At 37.4% G+C, this 27,517-nt stretch overlaps 2 protein-coding genes across 2 annotated transcripts in view; one reads left to right on the top strand and one right to left on the bottom strand.

Annotated features, from left to right (window-relative positions):
- e2f6 (E2F transcription factor 6) overlaps positions 1-7,787 on the bottom strand; it is a 39,912-nt gene extending 32,125 nt beyond the window's left edge. Inside the window, exon 1 of the mRNA XM_039748871.1 lies at positions 7,122-7,787. Within this exon, the coding sequence (XP_039604805.1) occupies positions 7,122-7,595 (474 nt within the window). The 5' untranslated portion in view covers positions 7,596-7,787. The remainder of the gene's footprint in view (positions 1-7,121) is intronic.
- A 278-nt stretch (positions 7,788-8,065) lies between these two features.
- The window catches only part of LOC120526031 (lysophospholipid acyltransferase 2-like), a 282,728-nt gene continuing 263,276 nt past the window's right edge, over positions 8,066-27,517 (top strand). The window contains exon 1 of the mRNA XM_039748870.1: positions 8,066-8,284. Within this exon, the coding sequence (XP_039604804.1) occupies positions 8,207-8,284 (78 nt within the window). The 5' untranslated portion in view covers positions 8,066-8,206. The remainder of the gene's footprint in view (positions 8,285-27,517) is intronic.

Raw genomic sequence — 27,517 nt, 5'->3', positions numbered from 1 at the left:
CAAATCGCGATGTAAAAAACCTAAACTTGCTGTAAAGCCACGCACATTTCCACAGTAGCTCATACCCTGTCATACGCAAGTTCTGCGCTTGGTTTTGCAGACTAGTGGCACCCAGCGTCAAAGCAATGCTACTGTTTCTGTGTGGTTTCCCTTTCTTTTTCAGATCCACATCCCTGATGCAGCTTTATAAATACAGTACACTGAAATGAACTGCATATTGTTTATTAGTTTAATGCATCCGATTATAATTAACCTGTAACAATATAATGGTCCACAGAATGGTCAAACTATTCCAAATACCATGACTGCTTTAGTGTTGTTACTCTCACTTCATCTTCTTCTTTTAGCTGCTCCCATTAGGGGTTGCCACATCAGATCATCTTTTTCCATATTACTCTCACTGCACCACTCGGAGTAGTTATATCACTGTATCCGAGTGTGAATCATAGCTGTACTGCAGCTGATCGGAAAGAGAATTATCGGTATACAGCATCAAGCACACGCTGCCTCAGCCATTCGCTATTTGAACTGGTCTCATCCGACAAATGCTTCAGATCCTATCCTATTCGGACCTCGTAGTTCACAAACAGTTTCATCCCAAGAACAATACACACATTCAATTAGTCCATCAAGTGCTCCTTGTAGAACTGTTTGTACTAGCAAATTTACAGTGAGGTTATTGTACTTAGGATACAGTTATAATATTGCACAACCAGAAACACTTTATAAAGCGCATATTTACATTTGATGACGATATCATTTTTAAGATGAAATGCAGCAAAATATATTTATTATATGGATAAAACTTTAACTACACGGTGCCGCAGAGCTAGCAAGGCGCTTGAGCTTCGTTCAAGGTTTGTTCCTGCCTCGCACTGTATTCTTGCTGTGGCTGGCGCGACACTGGAAGGACAGATGGATAGAATAATTAACATTACGAAGATATTTCAATGTTCCTTAAAAGTTTTGAAGAATCGGCGTTCTAAGTTTACAGATGGATTAACGTCTACAGTTGTGCTTGAAAGTTTGTGAACCCTTTAGAAACCAGTTAAACAAATGAGACAAAAATATTATACTTGGGTCATTTATTTATTGAGGAAAATGATAGAATATTACGTATTTGTGAGTGGCAAAAGTATGTGAACCTCTAGGATTAGCAGTTAGTTTGAAGGTGAAATTAGAGTCAGGTGTTTTCAATCAATGGGATGACAATCAGGTGTGAGTGGGCACCCTGCGTTATTTAAAGAACAGGGATCTATCAAAGCAAGGTGTGCAATAGTCGGCGAGGTCACAAAGGACCCCAGGGTAACTTCTAAGCAACTGAAGGCCTCTCTCACATTGGCTAATGTTGATGTTCAAGAATCCACGATCAGGAGAACACTGAACAACAATGGTGTGCATGGCAGGGTTGCAAGGAGAAAGCCACTGCACTCCAAAAAAAAAAGCTGCTACTCGTCTGCAGTTTGCTAAAGATCACATAGACAAATCAGTATGGCGTTATTTCAGTGCCACTATTCTGAGCGCACGTAAAAAAATATTGCAAGTGCAAGTGTTGCATTTTGAGGAGAAATTTATTTTGAGCGTATAAAAGCTGAATTTGAGTGAACAAAATTCATTGCTGCGTGCAAAAATGTATTTCAGTGTTTGCGCTTATCCATATACACACACACAATAGCACCCCTCTCGCTCAGTTTTTCATTTGCTTGCTGCAATGTGTTGCTTGCGCTCACAACATTCTCTGCTGCAAGCGCTCAACTCTCTGTACACCGTTATAAGTGTGCCACAAAACCAACCAATCACAGACTTGGTTTCAAAAATTCTGATTGGCTCTTACGGCTCGCTAGCTGCTGCATTCCGGAAACAGTCCGAAATGTAGCTAAATCCAGCTAAACTCAATTAAACCCCAATTTGTGGATAATATCTTTAATTATTTTATTTTAAAATATATTATTTGTTAAGACTATCCCTCTATCTGCAAGAAGCGAGGCTGAGTGGACAGTGTTTCCGGTGTCCGGAATGCAGCAGCTAGCGAGCTGATTGGAGACCGTAAGAGCCAATCAGAATTTTTGAAACCAAGTCTGTGATTGGTTGGTTTTGTGGCACACTTATAACAGTGTACAGAGAGTTGAGCGCTCGTAGCAGAGAATGTTGTGAGCGCAGCAACACATTGCAAGCAAGCAAATGAAAAACTGAGCGAGAGGGGGTGCTATTGTGTGTGTGTATATGGATAAGCGCAAACACTGAAATACATTTTTTGCACACAGCAATGAATTTTGTTCACTCAAATTCAGCTTTTGTACGCTCAAAATAAATTTCTCTTCAAAATGCAACACTTGCACTTGCAATCTTTTTTTACGTGCGCTCAATATTTTTTTACGTGTGCTCAGAATAGTGGCACTGAAATAACGCCATAAATCAGAAGGCTATTGCAAGAATGTTTTGTGGATGGATGAGACCAAAATAGAACTTTCTGGTTTAAATGAAAAGTATGTTTGGAGAAGGAAAACACTGCATTCCAGCATAAGAACCTTATCCCATCTGTGAAACATGGTGGTGGTAGTATCATGGTTTGGGCCTGTTTTGCTGCATCTGGGCCAGGACGGCTTGCCTTCATTGATGGACCAATGAATTCTGAATTATATCAGAGAATTCTAAAGGAAAATGTCTGGACATCTGTCCATGATCTGAATCTCAAGAGAAGGTGTGTCATGCAGCAAGACAACGACCCTAAGCACACAAGTCGTTCTACCAAAGAATGGTTAAAGAAGAATAAAGTTAATGTTTTGGAATGGCCAAGTCAAAGTCCTGACCTTAATCCAATCAAAATGTTGTGGAAGGACCTGAAGCGAGCAGTTAATGTGAAGAAACCCACCAACATCCCAGAGTTGAAGTTGTTCTGTATGGAGGAATGGGCTAAAATTCCTCCAAGCCGGTGTGCAGGAATGATCAAATGTTACCGGAAACGTTTAGTTGCAGTTATTGCTGCAAAGGGCGGTCACACCAGATACTGAAAGCAAAGGTTCACATACTTTTGCCACTCACAAATATGTAATATTCGATCATTTTCCTTAATAAATAAATGACCAAGTATAATATTTTTGTCTCATTTGTTTAACTGGTTTCTCTTTATCTACTTTTAGGACTTGATTGAAAATCTGATGATGTTTTAGGTCATATTTATGCAGAAATATAGAAAATTCTAAAGGGTTCACAAACTTTCAAACACAACTGTATTATAGAGCTGATTGTGTGGCGATTGTGTATTTGGAGAAAGAAAAGTAAGGATAGGAATTGGGGGTTAGTATGTTTTAAAAAGACATTACTTCTGTAATAAAGCATTTCATCGAAGGTCATGCATGGCGCAACAAGTATCTTGCGTAAGACATGCACAATCACTATGCCACCGTGTTCCCATGTTTAATAACATGCTTTAACTCCTATCATCATGAAAATGATATCACATATACTTCTCAGTATTTTAATTTTTCAGAGAGCTGAAATATTACGAATGTAATGGATTCTGTGTCCTGTCAGAGGAACAGAAAGCCCGGAAGCATGTAGCGATTCACGCACATAGAGCACATAGAAGATTAAATACAAAACAAAGCATTTAACGTGCTACTTTAGTTACGAGGGAATTTGAGAGACTAGTAAATTAAACAATTTTAAGATGAAGTTTATGATGTTCTACTTTAATGACAAAATAAACTATTTGAAATTTTGAGATTAAAGTTGCCATTTGTGCTTTTTTTACACTGTGTGCCTTTTTTTTCTTCTGTACCCTAATAAGCTTTCATATGACACTCATACGGTGGGCTACAACTCGCCTTTTCACAGCGACTTTGTTATGCGACAACTTTTTTTTTTTTTTTTATTTCTGGCACTGTGCGACTTTGTGAACTTGAGCTTTTCAGTTTCTCTGACATGCTATGTCACTCGATTAACTTCCTTTTGTTGTTTATACCACTGTTTAAAGCAACAAATAGTATGTTTTTCTTTGCTTCCACTTGGTATTCGCTGAAATTCTTCTATTTTCCATCGTACTTTTGCCATTGCCTTTTCACAGAACACTGAGCTTAAGGGCTATTTATATTGCTTTGCATATTCAAAGAGGCGTAATTCTGGGAGGAGTTGGAGTGGGGCAGCAGGCGCATGCACGTGCATTAATTTCCAGGCTGATCGGGATTTTTGTAGCGGAAAAACATGGAAGTTGGCGAACGCACATATTTATGCATCTGGATTTTTTTGTGCATAAGTACATTTCCCCCTTTGTGCTTTATCCCCAGGCCAAGGCTTTATTACTTTTCTGATTCTAGGTATTCATGCAACAAACACTTTGTCCTGAAAAGGTACCCAAACCTGTTCACTACCAGAGTCAAGTTATATGGAATAGCTAAAAGATTAGGACAACTGAAATATTGTGCCCCCAACCAGGTCCTGGCCTCCTAAAAATAGCAACCATTCTGTTGGTGAAAATAATAATAAAACCAAAAAAAACCCTCACTTTAAATTGGTAAGATTAATTTTGACACGCCGATTGCAAAATTGAGTCATATGAAATAAGGACTGCAATCACAGACAACTTGAAAACTCAAAAGACACGTGAACAAGCATCAAAGAAGCTAAAAGAAATGGGGATTATGCATAGTTTATAAATGTGCGGTGAACAAAATTGAAATAAATAACAAGAATAATTTCCTCTGTATTATTCATACAGTAGGTTACCATCTACTAGGAAAATGAGCCTGGACTTGGCCAGACTCCAAGACCAGGCTGTTTCTAATTAGTTTGCACGCAGTTTGTGTGAGAAAATTTCAGATTTGGGTACGACTGCTGATCCTAACTTAATGTGAGAGACCTATAGAGATAGACATATATACATATGAAATAAATATGTGTGTGAGAAATTAATTATATTTTAAATTATTTTATTTAAATTTTGTATTATTTACACTAATATTTGGGGCATCACTGCCTGAAATGGTTCTGTAGGTGGGAATGGTGCCCACATTGCCAAATGCTGTAACTATTTATTTCTTTATGTTACCAACATGAAACTTTACACAGGTACAGTTGATGTGCCTGGGAACACCTCAGAGGTGAAAACTCAGCTGGTATTGCATGTACACGAGATAAACTGCATCATAAAACAAATTTAAAGAAAAAACTGTGAGTTCGTATTTTTTTGCTATTTGTACAACATTTTGTAAGTAAATGAATGTTTAAATATGACACAAACACAAATTCTATCACATTTAAGAAGTTATGTCAGATTTTAGGGAAAATTTGTCTGTCCTTCCTTTGTTTTATTTGAATAATATGGGTTTACTTTGTTCCCCCCTCAGGCGGAAATTGCAGAAAAATGCCCTTAGGTGGTTAAGGGTTGAGAGTTGGACTGCATAAGGAAGACCACTATTTGAAATCATTCAGTTAAGGTTAGCTTATTGCTGTTGTTTTTAATTTATAAATCTATTTTTGTACTTTGTAAATAATCCTATTTTGTGTATCATAGGAGTTTACTTGGGATTAGCATGCTGTGGAGGGGAATTTGGAGAAATCCTATTCTTTCAATTTTATCAGAGATTGGCCATGGTAAATTTTAACACCATTCTTAAAAACAGCATTTCTAAAAAGTTTAATAAAACCCTGATTTAATTGTTTTTGCATATGCTCAAATTGGCATACTTGGAAGGGTGAGAGCAGAACATATTGAGATTGCAAGCTTTAATACTACAAAGCACAAAATGGTGAGAAGAGAATGGGGTGCTTGCAGATGTCTAATAGACAGAATCTTTATTCTCGCATGTTCTTGGAAGTTAACACCTAATATTGCATTTGCGACGATGCGTCTATGTGGGCAACTTCTGACAATCTACAGAAGTGTTTATCTTGGCAGCTCACTCTCCAACATTAATACGTAAATGTCTGTCCGGTTGTCATGTCTCTGTCTTTCCAATAGATGGCGCATCGCATGTCATTGCAATACATGGCGCATTACCAACATTAATAAAGCTTTTATGAATCCCATACCACAAACTATTTAACAGAAATATAAATTGCATGGTGCAGTACAAACTTAAACACTGACGGATGAGGGTAGAAAAGACTAAGTTGCGCTGCACCGAGTAACGCGGTTGCCTCAGTCCGTAACTAAATGTGCTCCTCTGCTTAGCAAAAGCCTTATCCGGGGGAATGACATTCATCGTGCACTATACAGGTAGTAAGCATGTTCCCGAGTGACTTCTGTTCTACCAGTTCCTCAGCCTGAATCCCAAGATTAAACTAGCCCTTTCAATCCACCTATTTAGTCTTCTTTGGCATCAGCTGCATTGTCATTTGCCCAAACACTAATTCATAGAAAAATAAACTGGCAACTACTAGGAGAAAGCACGTATAAGTGGCCTGCACATACCATAAGACCTCAAAGGAATTAAAGGTGATTCTGACTCTTCTTGTACACAACCAGTGCTGGTACTCCACTCAAGCCTCTCGTTCCGATGCACATTGAAGACCTTGTATGTCTTCACCACCTCCAAACCGTCACTATCAATGCACAAGTAGCCAGTATTGGGACCAACAGTAAGGCATGCAGGTGATTTTATGCATCTCGGTAATACAGAAGGTAGCATTATAGATTATGTTTTTACTGTGTATTCTGCTGTCAATCTTTCTCTTTGCCACTGTGCCCATATCGTGCCCTAGCGAATACTGTTTCCCATTCATTTTTTACCACCCGATTAGCCAGAACAGGGTCACAAGAAACCTAGACTATTTCCGATCCAATCGTCATCACACAAGAAAGAATGGGATGACCGTCCATCGGAGAACACACGCCGACGCTTCGCGGGACAACATGAACTGAAAGATCAAGCGAGGATTTTGGACTACCTGAGTTTACAGCAAGCAAAACAGCTGTGCCGCTGTGATGTCAACGTTATAACGCGTGAGACCTGACAAATAATTTTTAGCGAAACCATATTTAGGCAACCCGACCGACACTGCTTGCTGTGTGAATAACATTATAAACGTAGGAAGCATAAGCTGTGTCTACTGATTTTACAACCGAAGTTGAAACTCCCTTAAAGACAGAGTTCTACTTTAATAAAGTAGCAATTTCGTACCGTTTCTTCTTCATCATCGTCGTCGTCTTCGTCGTCCTCCTCCTCTTCGACATAATCTTCACCTTCACCGTCCTCTTCCGATAGCTCGATGGGCTCAACCGAGTCACCCGCTGGCGGTTCGTCCAAATAAGGCGTAATGGGGATGGCATCTTTCGTGATCCCATAGCGCGTAATGTGAGTTTTAAGAAAATGGTCCTCACAGATACGATGATGGTCGGAAGGCACCCGATAAGGTTCCCTCAGAGCGGCCAACCATATCTTCACACGACCCGGGTCACTCGGAAAGCTAAAAAACCGCTTGCGAGGTCGACTGGAAGACACGTTTTTATTAGTGCTTTTGTTTATGCAGCCTCGCACGATGCACTGAGCCATGATGACGAAGACGCGCGCGGGCTTTGTTTGATGACAGAGAGGAGCGCGATCGGAACCGGAACCACTGTCAGCCACGTGACCGCACGGCAGCGGGATTTGCATCCACGCTGAGAGCCCAAATAAAGGGGAGGGGGCAGCCAGGGCGAGAGGCGTCACTCATATCTTAAGTAACTCAAGAGTGAGTGGGAGTGAATGATTTAAATACGTTGTTTCTTTAAAGTCGACATGCTTTGGAAGCAATTTATGCATTCGGTAATGGATCAAACTGGTTAAGATGTTATTATTTCAACACGAAACTTTCAGTGTACGTGATAACTTTGATACCCCTCTCAAACTAAGTAACCGAGACGCATACGTTACAAGACAACAAATCATGCTTTGGTCCCTCTTCAGACAGGCAGTCTTGGCAATTACTTTTCTGGGGTTAGATAATAATACTCTTAGATTTGCCTATCCCCGCCTGTTACGCACTCGTTGGTTCAATGTAATAGCAATCTTTGTGACTAACAACCAATAATGACGCGCCTCGCCTTGCGTGGGTCGCGGCTAGAACCCGCCTTCGCGGAGTGAAGCTGCCTGTTGTGACTGAAAGCGGCGGGCGGCGGTGCTGCAGCCTGATAGACGGCTTGGAGCAGTAAAAAGCGGGTGGGTAGTTGCTGGATCCGCTTGTCAGTTGAGGAAAAAGGGAGCGCAAAAGCAGGGCAGTTGGAATCATGGCTTCAGCTAAAACGAGCACAGGCTCAACGCTACTGCAGCCACTTAGCGACATCACCAATATCCCGATTGACCAGGTACAGCACTTCTTTTCCTTTTGCAGGTTTTGTATTTAATTATTTATTTATTTACCATTTTTGTATCTCGTGATTTGGCGTTAAAATGACAATAAGCGATATTGACGATGCAAGAAAAACGACGAACTCCCATATATTTTAAACGTAGTGAACCTATAGCGCTTCTCCTCTGTCAGATGCTTCGACGCTGCCTAGGGATTCTTTTTCTCTGTCTTAAGCATTGCACTTTGCATTGTTATGTCCTTTCTGAGTAGCACTGACGTTGGAGGCAGGGGAATGCGCTCTTTACTTTCGCGTGTGCTCTGTTTCAAATATGGACGGTTTCCTCGGGAATTCAGGAACAGTTTTCATTCATTTTTTTCTTGGCTTTCCCTGAAATAATGTCCCGCGTGTATACTGTGTATTCAGTTAAAATGCCCTGTCACAAGGTGGGCGGGGGTGGAGGTGGAGGTTCGGCAGAGGTGCTGAATCAGTAATGTAGGGTTTTTTTAATTCCATCCCGATTCCAGAGTTTTTAAGTAAAGGACACATAAATAGTGAATTCATAAGTAGCAGCCCTGGGTAGAGGGATTGAAGTCTTCAGCAGACCCATTTTGGGAGCTTAATGGCTGTCTTCAAGATCTTGTTTGGATGTTGTTAAGATAACTAACTGCACGATAACCGTCAACAAGCTCGAAGAGTACTTGCCTTTAATTATCATAAACTATCTTTTTGTTATCCGTCACAAAAACAGTGATTTGTTTTGGTCATTATTAAAACCTTGATTACAGGAAGTACATGTGGACTCGTGTGAGCAATCAAGTCAGAATTCCACAAGGAACTTTAAAATATACTTGGCGAACCATCGGGTGCATTTCAGGTTTAGAAGATCTCTGATAGCGTACCAGTTTTAGAGACCACAGTATATTTAATCTTCACTAGAGAATCTGCTGCTAAAATCAAAGTTTTTGTAATTTTTACATGTTACAGAACAGTGGAGTAACATACTGTGTCTCCCAGTTAAATATTGAAACATACTTTGTAATGGAGGATATATGCTGCCAAATAAAGTGAAATTCTGAACAAAACACTGCGAAAAATGTCTCTACACAAAGGAAGTCTTCTTAATGTTGTTAAAGTGGACACTTCGATAATTAACAAAAGATTAAAGTAGATGATGTAACAAATGTGGAATGTTTGTACATTGTAAAGACATGGATGTACAGTATAGCATCTTATTATGTCATTGGTGTTAGCTGGAACAGAAACCGATCACCAGTGTCGATTGAGTTGTCCCCATTTTTTCTTAGCAATGTGCTTCTGTAAATTGTTAGGCCATCGTTTTATTTTATGCACATGTGTTGGAGGGTCAGAATAAAAAATAGTTCCAGTGATGGTGATTATGGTATTGGAAGCCCTTTTTTTTGAGATGTTTGAGCAAGAATCAGTTGACATTTTCTGCTAACCAGAATATCTAATTGCATGGCTCTGACAAAATAAAACAAAACAAAAAAATGTTAGGTGTGAATTCTGAATTTACTCTCCTTGTCTGCATATGATTTTCTTCTGGTGCTCCAGTTTTTTTGTTCAAACCTCAAAGATGCATGTGTTAGATAACTGACAACTTTGTCCAAATTAAAGTGGGTGTTGGCATGAGTGTTTGTCTGTCATTTGCCTGGTGCCATGTCTTGAGGCAATTCCTGCCTCCAGATAGTTGCTGCTGAAGTAGGCTGTGGCCGAGAACTTAAATATTAGAATTAACAAGTTTTACAAAATGGAATAATGGGTTAAAGGTGATCTGTTTCCTGAATCTGAACAGATTTGAATACAATATGGTATAACAGATCTTACTGATGTTTAATCAGTTCATTGAAGTAAAATCTTTTAAATGAGTAAAATTTATTTTAAAAAATTGTATATTTTTTAGGGCATGATGTTAAACTTCCCCAATAAAAATATAAAAAAAAAATCTGATTGTACTTTATACAATACAAGCTTGCTGGAAGCTAGCATTTCTTCATAAAATTAGACATAAGATTGGAAAAAATAATGATAAGAAAGTTAGTCAATTACAGGACATATGTATACACCTACAATCAAAATTAACAACAAATCTTCAGATTGCAGGAAGAGATTAGCACTTAGAGGCAACTTTCAGGAGAACTCCACCTAGAGACAGATACAGAAACAGAGACAATGAACACACCAGGCCCCCTGGAGCTCTGAAGGAGTAGCTCATGGCAAAAACTGACAACTCACATAAAAAAGTCACCATTGAGTACTTTTAATCAGAATGTCACGTAAAAATTTCCATTCTTATTTCTGTTAACAAAGAAAGATACATTTTCAAGGTGGACATTAAAATATCATTTTGATTTTGTGAGTTGCTCCTATCCATCAGTTAAAGAGGCCTAAATATTCTTTAATATATTAGTGGCAAATTCAAACATCTGTTTGGCGTAATTGTTCAGGCTGCTTTCCTACTGTGTCAGTCCATAATTTTTGTGTTTTTAGTTTAATAAATAATATTTAGTTTTTTGTTGAATTTTTTTCTTAAGGATTTAGCCATTTCTCATTTTGAAATACTGTACTGGTATAACTCAATTAAGTTACACCAAAGTAAGCTATTTATTAAAATATATCTTCTATAAAGGAAATTAGTTGGCACAAAGGTCATCTACTTCAAGTAACTTGCATATTGAAGATAGGAGAACTCAATAAATGTTTATAAATCTTAATTGTTCAGCTGTTTGCCCAGCACTGAAATTGTTTTGCTTCCTTTTAGTAATTTGTCTGAATTTGTGTTGCATTAACAGAATCAATGATTTTTTTGCAGATTGACATATTAAAATGCTTCTGTTTTAGGCCATGAATTGGGTCCGAATTAATGGTGTTGTTTTGCTGCACTATTATTGCTTTAAATCCACTTTGGGCCATCTTTTATGGACAATTTTATTTGCTCTATTTGTGACAGTTGCAATGTTTTTTTTTCTGGTGCCTTGGTTTCATCCCACTAGCCACACACTGTTTGTTTGACTAGCCATCCTGATCAACTGTTTAAGAGTTTGTTTGCCTCCTTGTGGAGTGAAGTGATTAAATACTTCTCAGGAAGTAGTGTTGCCCAACTTGTGTTAACTTGGAGCTGCCACTGATAGAGTGGGCTATGAATTCAATTGTAGTTTGTAATGGACTTAGCTAGAACTGAAAATTAATATATAATTTGACATTTTTACTTGCTAGTGGCAAATTGATTAAACCAAACATAACTTGATTCTTTTCTTTGTGAACAACATCCAGAGGAAACACGAATCCCAGTGATTCAGGTACTTTGCACAGAAGGTACAATCTGAATCTGTTTAGAATAACAAATCAGACCAATTTTTGGGATTTGTGCTATGGTTGCAACATTTAAGCCCACCTCTTTTGCGGAAGACCTGTTTAGAAGAACATTTCTTTATTGAATGCAAACCTTTAATGTGCGTTTTGTGTCCTGCTGTCAAAATATGGTTTTAATATCAGTAGTAAATGAAGGTGGCCAATACTGGAAAAACAGACCAAAACAGGTCACTTTATTGTGCTGTTTCTATTGTTTTCACTTACATTTTTTTAATAAAGCTGTCATCTTTATGGTAGTTGATTTGATTTCAGGTACACATAATAAAGTATGGTATATATTCGTAAAAATATATATTTTGTATTGTATTATATTTGCATTTAATAAAGTTTGATGTTTAATGATCAGAAAACACGATAATTACCTGTTCAGCATTCATAATCAGTTGTATGTAAAATGTCTTGGGTGGATGTGCTTTTATTACAGTAAGCTTTTCTAGCAACCAATAAAGTGGCCACTTTGTCCCCTCAACCTGATATGTTTTGAATTTTCAGACCATATCATACTATGTTCATGATTATATCTTGCTTGTTTATGTGCTTCATTGTCTTTCCTAATTATTTTATTGGTTATTTATCATTTAATCACCTTCTGCTATGTTTTGACAATCAGCAGATGACACTACTTTCACTTGAATTTTCAATCATTTTGCTGTTGATGCACGACTACAGGTCATTTTGTTATACTTTATGGGCCACCTACATTGTTTTGAACTCAGAAAATATCGGGTCATAAAGTTTCAAACAAGACCAAGATCGAGGTTCTAGCCACATTAGTTCATGAGCAATCCTGTGACAGATGGACAAACCTTAACATTTACGTATGTTTATAGATATAATAGTAGCATTAAGATACAAAGGTCAGTTAATACTCGGATCACAGTATGGATAACAAAGATTGAAATTTGTTAGTACTGTAGCTTATTTGTGCAGTTTCTCTTTCATATAGGAAACCGTGGTTCATTAATTATTATATATATAATTAGTTTAAACTTATTAGTGATGCTCTGATCGATTGGCATCAGCTGATTTTTCACTACAAAAGACTTGATCAGCAATTGATAAAATAGCTGATCACAAAAAATACATTTTTTTCAACATGTGCTTTTCTAAACTTTGTGGTAATTTATTTGTAGTTTAGTTGTAAAGTATTACAGTAGTTGAGCCTAGTGCATTTTTTTTTTGTGCAGCAAACTTCCTGTAAACAGTGCAGTAAAGAAAACTTTACCAGAGGCAGAGAGAAGACAGGAGTATTAGCCTTTACATTAAATAAAATGAAGTAGTCAACATGCGAAAAAGGAATCAGAGTTATCCTATGCAATTAGACAAACTGCAGAGAAATCTACTTTAATGAATTCAGACCTTTTATGTTGTCCTTTTAATTAAAACAAATACTGCTTGTCTTAAGTTTGAGTGGTGAGTGAGCTTGTGAGCTGCCATACTAAGAACATTTTCAATTAGAAAATGAAGAGGTAAAGAAGTATTTGAAGTCACTGCTTAGTAAACAATAGGCTTGTTAACTTAAAAGTAAAATGTGTCTATTTTACTTGTAAACTTGTTAAGCATGTTAGACTTCTATCTTCTTGATAAACATCTTACCAATGTTTTAAAGATTTGTGGCTTTTTTGAAGGTTTGTACTGTGTTCATGATTTATACTGTATATGTTGTCCAGTATTGGTTTTTGTAAGAATCAAGTACTACATATTTAAAAATGTTACTGATATTTATAATTGCACCTCAAGAATTAAGAATGGGCGGCACGGTGGCGCAGTGGTAGCGCTGCTGCCTCGCAGTTAGGAGACCCAGGTTCGCTTCCCGGGTCCTCCCTGCGTGGAGTTTGCATGTTCTCCCGTGTCTGCGTGGGTTTCCTCCGGGCGCTCCGGTTTCCTCCCACTATCCAAAGACATGCAGGTTAGGTGGATTGGCAATTCTGAAATTGGCCCTAGTGTGTGCTTGGTGTGTGGGTGTGTTTGTGTGTGTCCTGCGGTGGGTTGGCACCCTGCCCAGGATTGGTTCCTGCCTTGTGCCCTGTGTTGGCTGGGATTGGCTCCAGCAGACCCCCGTGACCCTGTATTCGGATTCAGCGGGTTAGAAAATGGATGGATGGATGGAATTAAGAATGTGTAGCTGATACATTTGGGAGAAAAAAACAAAAAAAGCCTGCATAAATCTTCTGGTTCTTTTGGCTGCTCCCATTAGGGGTTGCCACAGCGGATCATCTTCTTCAGTATCTTTCTGTCCTCTGCATCTTGTTCTGTTTCACCCATTACCTGCATGTCCTCTCTCACTAAATCCATAAACCTCCTCTTAGGCCTTCCTCTTTTCCTCTTCCCTGGCAGCTCTATCCTTAACATTCTTCTCCCAATATACTCAGCATCTCTCCTCTGTACATGTCCAAAGCAGTGCAATCTCCCCTCTCTGACTTTGTCTCCCAACCGTCCAACATGAGCTGACCCTCTAATGTACTCATTTCTAATCCTATCCATCCTCATCACACCCAGTGCAAATCTTAGCATCTTTAACTCTGCTACCTCCAGCTCTGTCTCCTGCTTTCTGGTCAGTGCCACCATCTCCAACCCATATAACATAGCTGGTCTCACTACCGTCCTGTAGGCCTTCCCTTTCACTCTTATAGTAAATGTATATTTTAACAGCAAAAAAGTTGCGGTGCGATTAATGATTAAAAATGATTCAGACTTATAAGTGCATGTGTATTTATATTCTCTACATAGATTATTAGTTAATAAAAGTATGCATTTTAAGAAAAATGTATTTTTTTTAGTATTTTTATGGTCACTGAACAATGAGCCTACAGAATTTAATTTTGTTAATAAGAATTGAACAGGTAACACCTGGGGTCTGTAGTTTAATGATAAAAGTAGCAAAGCTAACACTTTAATAAAGAATCAAAGTATTATCTGCACCTGGTTATGCAGGAACTTAGTTTAAAAAGTTTTAAAAGAGATAAAGGAAAAAAAAACAATGCAATTGGTATCAGACTCTGCTGATCTGGTAACATTATATCGGTGATTAGTATTGAACATCCCTAGTGATTTGTATTTTGAGGTGTAAAGTAGACCTGAGTTTAATAGTAATTTTTACTTTTCTGATTGTCTAATCTGTGCCCAGCAACATTTTTCAGTGCAGCAGAGTGGGATGGGCAGCAAGTGCATAGCCTGTGTCTTTATACAATGAATGTGGGAACCAGCAGAAAAACTATTCTGATGTTGTCACACCACATTTTTCTGTCTACCAAGATCATTTATGCATTATTGAGGTAATGCAGATATTAGTCAAGTAAACATTTTGTTTGTTCAAATGGGTCAACTATTGTCTGTAAATATTCTTGGATTATTTCTTAACTATTACTTTGATAATTTATTCTCTGATCCTGTATTTCTCACGTCAGTAATCCAGAAGTTTGAGGAGCAAATGTAGAGTACATGAACTCTCACCCCCACAATAACTCAAACATGATCATTTTAGAGTGATGAATCAACTTAACCTGCATAATTCAAGGATGTTGGGAAAGTACAGATGTGGCAAACATGTCAACTCTGTATTCAGGATTTGGGCCAGAATTTGAACCTAGGACATTGAAGGTTTGGGACAGCTGGAGCTAACCACTTTATTTAAATACCAGTATATATTAATTTTGTAAAGGTAAAATTAAATATTTCTGATGGTTCTTCATAAAAAGGTAATCCAAAAAGACAATTTCCCCCTCAAGGATTAATACAGTGTACATGTACCAAATAGCAAAAATAAAGAATAAAGAAACCATATTCTTTCTTTTGTTTCTTGTCTGTGTTTTTATTAATTTCAGTAACACACCTCAGAATAAAGCTTGTTTCTGGTAACTGTCTAGTTAATTATTATCTTAAATAAGACATTATTTTTATCTGGACCTGAATTGCAAAATTTTGTCTTTCTCCAAAATGTGATCACTATAGAATAGTAAACATTCTTGGTAATTGGTTATGACTTGAACTTAACATGAACTATTAATAAATATAACAGTCAAATGTAAACTTTGAACTACAAGCATATATATATGTGCCTCCTCCAGACCGGGAGGGGGGGCGTCCGTCCTGGTTATGTTGGGGGCCTCGGGTAAAGGGCTTGGAAGCCCAGCCCTGTAGGGACCCGTGGCCACCGCCAGACGGCGCCCCGGTGCCGGAATATCCTGTGTGGTACCCAGCCGGGGCTGGAGCCCGGCCGGGACACCCAAGAGGACCGGTGGAGGACTTGTGCCTCCTCCAGACCGCGAGGGGTGTCCGCCCTGGTTATGTTGGGGGCCTCGGGTGAAGGGCTTGGAAGCCCAGCCCTGTAGGGACCCGTGGCCACCGCCAGGTGGCGCCCCAGTGCCTAAATATCCCGGGAGCCCAGCACTTCTGCCACACCAGGAAGTGCTGGGGGGAAGACGACAGGGGACACCCGGTCTGCTTCCGGGTGCGCAGCAGGCACTTCCGCCACACTGGGGTGTGGCTATAAACGAATGCCGGTAAGCAGCTGGAGCCCATCCGGGTTCCCATTTAAGGGGCCACCTCCCTCCAGTCATTGGCATAAGTCGGGTGGAAGAGGATGGAGCTGGAGGGAGGACTAGAGGCGGCCAGGAGAGAGAGGCACAGAGACTGTGTGGCCTGGACATTGGTGGATCGGTGCTGGGGGCACTGGGGAGTGCACGTGACTATATTAACTTGTAAATATTGTAAATAAAAGTGTGTTGGGTGAGATTACGATGTCCGTCTGTCTGTGTCCGGGCCAGCTTCCACTATATTTATTTATTTATTTATTCATTTATTTATTTATTTATAAGGAGTTGAAGTAAGGTCCATGAGATCTCTTTATTCTTTATCTTTGTTAAGCTGAAAATCATTAGAAAGACATTATGTTCATTTCTTTTAACATTTTGTCAGAAAGGTATCATATAAAGTTACAGAAATTGGAGAAATGAGCAAAAGCAGCATGCATTTAAAGTGTAGCTAATATTCTGCCTTTGTGGAAATCTATAACAGAGTACACTGTTATAGTGTACTTGACTGCTGATTTCTTGTTTCCATATGCCAGCTTGATCTTTGATATGCTAAGGTAGAGTGTGAATTATTTACCAGGATTCCTCAGGCACTGTAAACATCTAAGCTGTAGTTTAATTCTATAAATCTGGCATTCTAAATGTAAAATGTTTGATACTACTACTACTACTATTGCCTTTTTCTGACATCTACAGTAACATGAATATGAAATAGTTGAAATAGTCTTATGTTTAAAAGAGTGTCAATTATGTATTTCTCAGATGTGTAATAGAATTATCACTCCTAATCATATACATTCACTTTGAATGGAGATAGATGATACCTATTACCAAAGTAAAATGTTCCATTTGGGGACTGCAGTCAAGTAAGATGGGTCCTCAGTTATGGACTTCAATTATGAGTGAAATGAATTTTCTAATAGTGGTAGAATACATTTTTCACTTCTTGAATGTGTGATTAGACAGGTAGTTAAATACTCAGAACAATACTCTTAGAAGTCCAGATTAAGCTGAACACATGTATGTTTACCAGGCAATTTTTGTTAAGAATACCAACCTACTTGTTTTAGTTGAGTACCATTTTCAAAAAGAATGAAATGTATTTAATTTATAAACTCACAATATTTATTGGGGAAAATTTGAGCTTTTGGATTAATGTCATCTTGTCATTAAAATATAACTTTTTTAATAATTGCTGAAAAAAGACATACTGTAATTCATGGATTTCCTGGTGTTTGACTGACTGTATACTGTACATTTAAAATTCACAAAGAAATCAATTTACTCTATATTAAAAAAATCTGCTTGGTTTAAATATAGTACATGTTTTAAGTGTCATGCTTTTTTTAAAATCTGGAACAGCAATAACGGTACTTCATCCTTTCTGGGTTTCTGCAGAATTATTGCAAATTAGTTGTTGTAAATCAATATTGAGATCCAATATGGTGTAGCATAGCATAATATTCTCAAACTAATGTAATGCAATTGAAGTTTGGGGAGAGGGGTCCGAGTCCTGGATGGGGATTTACATTAGAGTGTACATCTAGTGCAGAACTCCTTCATCAACACTCAGTCAGTCTAGGCTAATTTAGAATTGGCAGTGAACTTAACACGGAAGTCTTAGGGAAGTGGGGGGACTGTGTGCCTGGGGTAAAACTCCCCAACATTGCCATTGGCATTAAGCACTGCACCATTGTGATACGCTAGTAGGAGAATGAAATCAATCTTAAATTACCTTCTGCTATTTAAGCAGCTGACAATTGTATTTTTTATTGGTAAATGCATGAATGCACAAGTTTAAAATACTTCTTTGTATAAAATAATTCATAATTGCACTATTCCTTTCAGGCAGCATGTACATATGCTAAAAATGTAGAATGTATTCAGCTAGTTAGCCAGTCAAGAAAGAAATGCATTTAATTTGTACATTTTGACATATAACTTATCGTTTCATTATCAGTATACTTTGAGTTTTATTGACTTGTCACATATGTTTTTACTAGTTAATATAATACGTGGACAGTCATTTTTCGGTTGTTATGAATGAGAAAATGCTCAGCTCTGTAATATTATTATAATCATTTTAAATCTTTTTTTAATTTAAAAATAATAAAACCTTCAACAGTATAGATAAAATACTGCAGCAAATATGTAGAAACATCAGAATTTTTTTACTTGCAAGTAAAGTGGGATAATTTGTAATTTGCCAGTGCTTTCTGAAACAATTGAAATCAGAAATATTTCTTTGAGTAATTTGACTATATACTTTAATTTTAATTAAGCCTATTGCTTGTATATCTGCTATAGGGCAGCTTAATGTTTCACAATATAGAACAGGGTTTTGTCTTTATTTAAATACCTGCTTTGTAGTGCTTTTCAGCCGTCCCTCACTCAGTTTTCTTTGTTCATGTTAGTAGTAAAAATGGCTATAGCTAAATGTACACCAGAAAAGGGAGACAAAAGCTTGTTTTTGTTTCCGTGAGAGAGCTATAAACTTGACAAGTAATTTGATATTTATTTTTTAATGTATAGCATTTAACAATAGCCACAGTGAAACCACTTTATTAGGTATACCCTTCCTTTTAGAAGTACTGCATACAAATACTACGTAAGTGACAGCATCATATATGCAAATGATACCCTTTAATATTGGTAGGCAGTTACCTTTGAATCAATTTTGTGTTTAAGAAAACGGGCCTGACTAAAGAATTAATCAATGGATGGTAGTTAACCAACCGTAATTACATAAGGAATAGCAAGATGGTTTACAGTGAAAGGATCACAATCCAAAGAACAGCCATCCGGCAGTCTTGTGGGTGGGTATTTGGATTATCACATGCAAGTAAAAATTTCACTCATAACTGTGACTGTATATTAGAGGGTGATCAGTATGGTAAAAAGTGTATACTATAATACAGTATAATTAAAAATTCACGGTTATGGTATAATCTATGTACAAATACTTTTCAGACTGAATCCAGATTAGGTGCTTCTTTTGGCCCAGTTTTAAAGGATAACAATGGGTACTTCTGCTGTGATTTTTTAAAATATTTTTTTCATAAGGAGTTCTTTAATCAATTAAAGTAATAATACTAAATGTTATTTATTTAGCACCTTTCCCAGGCTCAAAATTCTTAACAGAATTTCAGAATGAACAACAGGGAAAAAGCAGAAAAATATCAAATATGAAGTTCTGGATACAAAATCATATCAGCATAAAACGCTAAAAATAAATATAGGAAACACAAAACTTCGAATTAAAGTAACAATAAACCACAATAAACTACAACAGTACAAATACTACAAGATAATCCTGAGCAAATAACATAATCAGTAGTACATATGCAAATCAACCTGAACACCTGGGCAGAGAAGTAAATTAAAATAATTGTCATCATTTCCTGGCAAATGAAGCCGTTCTTTAAAAGAATGATGATGTCATTAATTTACATTCAAAATATCTTATATTGTGCAAAATTTAAAAAAATAAGAAATGAAAAAGAAACAAATAAGCATATATTGTACATAGGATACATCATCTTTGAAAATGAGTACACTGTGGACTATATAGAAAAAAATTAAAAAGACTGACAATGAAAATACTATATAATCCAAAGAGCTATGCCTCCCAGTTCCATTGAACAAATATATGCAAACCTAACTAGACTCTAGTACTGCCTTCCAAAACATCTTTATGAACATGAAGAAAAATTATATAAAGACAAACTAAAGAAAATATACATAAACACAAGACAAATGCAAGACAGGTAAAAAGCTATACAATACTGTAAGTTGATAAATCAATAATGGATGAGTGAATAGAGAGTAACAGTTTGAAAAGGATAGTAATACATAAATAATAACCACTGTAAGTAAAAAAAAAAAAAACAGTAGTAACAAGTGTAACACATGTACTACATATAAATAAGTTTCTAGGAGTGAATCTGAGGGCTGGGGGCAGTACAGAGTTCAGAGTTTGTAGAACCAAGTAGTAGAAACTGTTTCAGAATATGCTAGAACTGGTTCTACTGCCAGAGAGAAGTGGGACAAAGACCGTTTGGGGGGGATGGGGATGAGGGGAGCAGTCAATCACAATGCTGTAGGCTTTGCAAATGCATCGCTTAATAAAGGTGGTGTTTCTGACTTGGACTGTCTGGGGTCTGTCTGTTGGAAAGCCCAGAATGCAGTTGCATAGGGAAGTGTTGTAGCCTAGCACAGCATATCTTGTATAGTATGCACCACTACATTATATATACTTTTCATATAAGAATGACAGACGCTGGCACAACTTAGCACAATAAAACTACTAACTTTCATTTAAAAATGGTGCTTTTAATTAAAATCCCTCTCAGTCCACACTAGCATTTTAAAAATTTTAACAAAAGTATCTCTGTCTATGCTAAAAGAACCAAAATGTATGACATACATTCACATACACTAGGCATGCATGTAAATCCTTAAATGTAAGGTAATGTATCCAGCTATGGGATTTATCGCAAAACTCTTATGACTGGTAAAGTATGTCTTCAGTGCCTGCATGCAGTGGTCAAACAATCAAGGAAGGAGTATGTAATAAGAACAAAAAAATCAGAGTGCAGTTAGAATCGGCGTTTTAAAAAGTCGACAGTTTCATCTGTCCACCTTGCAATGTCAAACCAACATTTTCAGAAGTGTACAGCTCTGGAGAGCATTTTCATAAGTCTCTGTTTTCAGGAGTTGAAAACACTGGGGTAGTGTAGATGAAAGGTGAAGACAGAAACCCAGAGTCTGTGTCTTTAAATGATGTGATAGTGTGGATATTTTTTTTCAAAAGCTAAACTATGCTGCCCAATGAAGTCTGGGTTTTGTGCTGTGCCTTTAATTCTATTTAAAAATTTGAAGGTCAAATGGAGAACCATCACACTATTACTTAGATGTATCTAATAAAGTTTCTACTTCGTGTATTAAGCACTAAAAACCTGTTTTTTCAATGAAATTGCGTTTAAAAACAAAGTAATGAGCATGAGCAAAATACTCAGGTGTTTCCAAATTATGTTTGTAACTTTCTTATTTAGCTCATGAGCAACATTACAGTGAAACAAATCAGTTAAATATACTGTAGCTTCCAATTAAGTGGCTATATGGAACTGGTATAACACCTGGAATATTTAATAAACTGACTGGTGAGTCTTGATTAAACAAATGTGACAAAACATTCAGCTTCCACTTACAAAACAAAAGATGCTCTCTTTGCCTTGGAATAGTTGCTTCCTTGTTTTATCAAAAGTATTCTTGTTTGTTTCAAAATGTAGTGTTTTTCTGGTACTCTGTACTCTAAATCATTCTGCTCACTGCAAGTCAAAAAATATACTTTAGAAAATGTGGTATTGTCATGTCTTAATTGTTTCAATCTAAAATATGTAGTTGAAGGCCAACCTAATAGAATTTGAAAAGAGAACGTTGAGTTAATTGCTTCCTACAGTTACTGAATAATGTGAGAGGCCTGCTGAGGGGTTTATATGCTACTCACTGATTTTTTTAGTAAACTAGTGTGGTGCTGAACACTATTAAGAAAATCTTGTATCTACATTTCATGTGAAACAAGAGGAGGGTGTCTGTGAAAGTAAAAACAAAATAAATAAATAAAGAAATAAAAAGGCAGGATTTCTTCTCCTTTATCAGGGCAAAGTTTTATTTTTTTGTTAAGAGTGTACTGTGTCTGGTAAAAGATATTTTATCCGTCTCTTAGTCTAATTGCTTGGATCTTTATTTCTTATTTTGTACCGTGATATGTTAGTTTAAAGTCTTGAAAATAATGTAATTTTGCATTATTGTAAGTAATTTGAATATTGTATTTTTGACATTGGTTTAGATCTTTCTGTTACATTTGTCTATTTTATGCTTTTATTTATGTGCATGTACTATATATTGTGTCTCTTATTTGCAGCTGGCAAAGTAATATTCACAATAAGTGTATTTTGGAATATTATTCTGTTATGTTTTATTAGAAGGTGTAATAGGTACATTTTGGAATATTATGTTTTTTTGATGGAATGAAGGGCAATTGTTGGTTTAGATTAAATTATTTACATGATAATTTGCAGTGGTCATATGCTAATTATGCGAGTTTGTCATACCTTAGCTGTGTCAGTGCATCTGCTAGATGATAGGTATTGCATTTTACTCTCTCTGGTGCTGAAGAAGACTGGTGGATGGTCGACTGTTTATCCCGGCCAATACCCCTATGCCGCCAGGTGGAGCCCTCCTTGCAGCATGGAGGTCCCCAGAAGACCAGCAGGGCATCATGGACAATGTAGTTTTTATGCGCAGTCCTGCTGGATGCCATGGGGGCCACTAGGGGACGCTGCAGGGAGGAATAATGGATATTTTCCCTACGCCCCGGAAGCACACGTGGACAAGAGGAATGACGTGCTTCCGGGGTGAAGAAAAGAACTTGTACCTGACCCGGAAGTGATTGAGAGTCACATGGACTGGGGATTAGGAACACTTCCGGGTCAGGAGATATAAAAGGACTGTGGGAGCTCCCAGAGGGCGAGCTGAGCTGGGTGGAAGTATGGCAACGCGTCTGGGAGTGGAGGATTGTTTATTATTGTAGTTAGTGATTTGTTTATGAGTATTGTGGAGGAGGGGGTGCTTTGTGCACTGTGGAAGATTAATAAAGTCAATTTGAGGACTTTTACCTGGTGTTTGGAGTCATGGACAGGGGTTCAAGGGAGCGAGAGCGCCCCCTATGTACCACAAGACGTTACTTGCTTTCAGTCCTGAAGAAGGAATTAATTAAAGCTAAATGTATTTTTTATATTTCTTTCACAGTTGATTGATGGGCTTCCTATGATTTGTTTTTCTTAAATAATTGTTTTGTGTTTAATAACTTATCAGCAGATTATATTATTAGCTCAATGCATGCATGAACTTGTCACAAAACTGATAATAATCCTTTGACACAGCAGGGGAAAAAATAGACATACTTTGGACTTGGAAGACTGTTTAGGATAGAGAAATATAGATTATTAATTTTAATGTTGTCAAATACTCCAGATGAAGGCCTATAAATACTTCTAACTGTAAAGCACTTTTAATTTACTAGCTGGAGATTTATGACATGGATATAAAAATGGTGGAATGGTTAGCATTGCTGTGTCACAGCACTGAAAGACATGGTTAGAACATCAGAACAATCTAGACCAGAACAGGCCATTCAGCTCAACAAAGCTCACAAGTCCTATCCATTTAATTCTTCTAAAAACACGTCAAGTCTAGTTTTGAAAATCACTAAAATCTTACTGTCTACCATGCTACATGGTAACTTAGTACTTTTGGCTCTCAATGTAAAGAAAAATTTCTTCCTGTTTTTTTTTTTTTTTTGCAAAATTTACCCGTAAGTTTCTAACTGTGTCCCCTTTGTTCTTGATGAACCCATTTTAAAATAACAGTCTCAATCCACTGTACTAATCCCCTTCATAATTTTAAACATTTCAATCATGTCAACTCTTCATCTTCTTTTGCTTAAGCTGAAAAGGCTCAGCTCTTTTAATCTTTCTTCATAATTCATTGTATACAGCCCTGGAATGAGCCTAGTTGTTCATCTCTGGAACTTATCTAGCGCTGCTATGTCCTTTTTGTAGCATCTGTACACAGTTCCCCAGGTGAAGCCTCACCAGTGCATTATAAAGCTTGAGCATAACCTCCATGGACTTGTATTCTACACATCATGCTATATAACCTAAAATTATGTTAGCCTTCTTACTTGCTTCTGAACACTGTCTGAAAGTTGATAGCGTAGAGTCCACTACTACACCTAAATCCTTCTCATCAGGTGTATTCCCAATTTTCAGACCTCTCATTGTGTATTCAAACCTAACATTTTTACATCCTATATGTAATACTTTGCATTTACTGATGTTAAACTTCATCTTCCACAAATCTGCCCAAGCCTGTATGCCATCCAAGTCCCTGGGTAATGATTCAACACATTCCATATTATATGCCAATCCACCTTTCTTTGTATCATCTGCAAACTTAACCAGCTTGTTACTTATATTCCTATCCTACTCATTTATATATATTAAAAATAACAACAGCAATAACACTGACCACTGTGGAACACCACTATTAACATCGGCCAATTCTGATAAGGATCCTCACATCATCATCCTCTGCTTCCTGTGTCTGAGCCAATTTTGCACTCCTCTACAAACAACATCCTAACCTCCCACTTCTTTTAGTTTGATGCCCAACCTCTCAAGTGGCACCTTATCAATTGCTTTCTGAAAGTCCATATAAATAATATAATAAGCTCCACCTTGATTGTACCCTTTTGTTGCTTCCTAATAGAATTTCAGCTTGTTAGTAAAACATGACACCTTCCTCTTCTGAACCAATGCTGACTGTTTAGAAAAACACCTGTTCTTGCCATGTGCTGCTCAATCCTGTTATACACCTTAAGCATATTGGCCTATAGTTGCTTGGATCTGCCTGGTCACCCTTTTTATATAACGGGATAATATTTGCAATTTCCCAGTCCTTCAGAATTTCCCTAGTGACTTAATAAAAACATGTGTCATGGGGCCCTGCGGTGGGCTGGCGCACTGCCCGGGGTTTGTTTCCTGCCTTGCACCCTGTGTTGACTGGGATTGGCTACAGCAGACCCCCGTGACTCTGTAGATGGGATATAGCAGGTTGGGTAATGGATGGATGGATGTGTCAAGGTTTGTATATGTACTCACTTTCCTCCTTAAGAACTCAAAGGTAAATATTAGAATCCTGGCCTGATCACCCTCTGTGTGGAGATTGCATGTTCTCCTTATGTCTGAATGGGAGTTTCCTTTCCACGTCCCAGAAGAATTGGTTTTAAGTTAATTGGAGGTGAAGTGTCAGTAAGTGTTTCATACAAAGAACTGGTTCTCAGTTCAGAGTGGGTTCTTGTTTCACACTCAATGATGCTGTGATGGTGTGCCAGATCCAAGTATAGACAATGAGTTAATGAGTCATTATTAACAAGGTTTATTTTTAAAACTGATGATATTATTATTGGCCGACACGGTAGCACTGTGGTAGTGCTGCTCCCTCGCTGTAAAGAGATCTGGGTTTGCTTCTCGGGTCCTCCCTGCATGGAGTTTGCATGTTCTCCCCGTGTCTGCGTGGGTTTCCTCTGGGTACTCCGGTTTCCTCCCACAGTCCAAAGACATGCAGGTTTTGTGCATTGGCAGTCCTAAATTGCCCCTTGTGTGTGCTTGGTGTGTGGGGGTGTGTGTGTGCCCTGCAGTGGGCTGGTGCCCTGCCCGGGGATTTGTTCCTGCCTTTTGCCCTGTGCTTGCTGGGATTGGCTCCAGCAGACCTCCGTGACCCTGTGTTAGGATATAGCGGGTTGGATAATGACTGACTGACTGATATTATTATTAAGAATAATCTAAAAATATCCACTATTGCAAGTTTTTTTTTTTTTTTAATTTGAAGGCAATACCCAAACAGCTTTGCAGTTGTCTTTATGAAATTATTCAGAATTGTTTGACTTGCTTATAAAGACAGGTATTTTTGTTCCAGGTAGTCCAACCTTGTGGGAAAATTCACAATTGGTCACAATTGTCCGGAGGCTGATTTCTTTTTTTAGTTCAACATTTATCATAGAAGTTGCTCTGAGCAGAAAAGAATTGAATAATCTAAAAGTTGAATAATGGGTATTTTTTTATTATTTTGGTATTAATAACACAATTTCAGATTGTTTATTTAAAGAACTGTTCACATTTTTTTTTTCATCGCTTAGAGTACGGAGAAAACACAAACAAAACTATGCAAACACATGTCCAAGACTGTTAACCAAGATGTAAAACAACTGAGAATATCCAGTCCTGGGATCAATTTTTAATAATGCCACTTTTCCTATCTGCTTTGAGGCCATGTGGTATAGATACAGTAAAATTTGCTTTGCCAAGTTAATTGTGGTTCATTGGAAACGGAAAACAAAATGAAAATGTAGTTGAAGCTATAAATGAGGTAACCAGACATATGCTAGTAAATAAAATATTCTAAGTACAATAAACAATAATATACAATGCAGTAATTTACCCTAGTCATAAAACATACCCCTACATAGACTTAACAAACGCTGAAGCAATAGAGAGTCATCACCTTAGGCTAATAGCATGTCTGTTAGCAGAGACAAGTTCCATGATGAAGCCTGGAAGAGCATATGGGGATTATTAGAGTTCTTTGTAAAGGGCACATCCAGCAAGAAATCAAATTGATGTCAAAGCATTATGAGGCTGCAGTGTAAGTGACATCATTAGCTGTAACATAGCTTACATGGAAGATTTTTCCATGTGGTAAAGGGTTCAAGTGCTTTATTGTTGAGTGAGGCAATTCCAATTTAATTTGATGGTTTGAAACACTGGCTGTTAACCTTGGCTCAGGAATTGATCATTTAGTATGAAGGTTATTGGTCAGTTTTTCTTAAGATGTCCATATTTTCATTATTTTCGTGTTCCTTTATATCTTAATACTTGCATTTAAGTTAAAAAGAAGGAACTTCTTCAGTAAACTTTTTTGTTTTGATATATTCTTTATCTAAGAGGTTGTAGATACTTTAGGCCACACTTTAACTCCTGTACATATATTAGTACTTTAAAGCTGAGCTGTAAAAAGTACTCTGAATTGACACTTGAGTAAAAGTAAAATTTTTTTGTCATATTTGCACTTAAACTGAAGAAGTATTCCTGTCAAAAAAAGTACTTGAGTAAAAGTATCCAAAAGTACCAAAGTACCAAAAGTACAATTTATAAAAACAAGATGGCCTTGTTTAGAGAACATTTTTTTTTTTTTTTTTAAACAGATTACGTATTCCCGATGGGTTCATTATTTTTAGCATCCTCTGGTAAAACAGCTATCTATCTTACTTTGTGAGTTCTAATTTCTATAGTATAAATACTGTAAATGTGTTGTCACATAAAAAAAAACAGTCTGATTTTAAGTGGCCGAGAAAAATCAACAATGATTTTCATGCCCATATGTCATTGATATGCTTGGAAAAGATATCAGGATTTTTTTTCTTTTTAATTTACACCTTCTCTAAGAATATAGTAGCAACTGTGATTACCTGAAACGAAGGACAGGAATCCTGGCTGGGATACAGGAAGGATTCATGCTCGGCCAGGAGGCCATAATGAAAGGAGCAAGTGGATGGGATCACTGGGAGCCGATCATTCCCCCATATGACAGGAGGTGGTGTCCCTTGGAGTTAAACCTGATCAGAACACCTGCTGGGTGGCATGGGAGTTGGAGACTGGAAATACGGCCCTGTCGGGGTCTTTGAGGACTGCTAGAGGGTGCT

This window comes from Polypterus senegalus, chromosome 3 (assembly GCF_016835505.1).
Source record: "Polypterus senegalus isolate Bchr_013 chromosome 3, ASM1683550v1, whole genome shotgun sequence".
NCBI classification, from domain to species: domain Eukaryota; kingdom Metazoa; phylum Chordata; class Cladistia; order Polypteriformes; family Polypteridae; genus Polypterus; species Polypterus senegalus.
The sequence above is the reverse complement of the archived record's forward strand: the minus strand, read 5'-3'. Positions and strand labels throughout refer to the sequence as shown.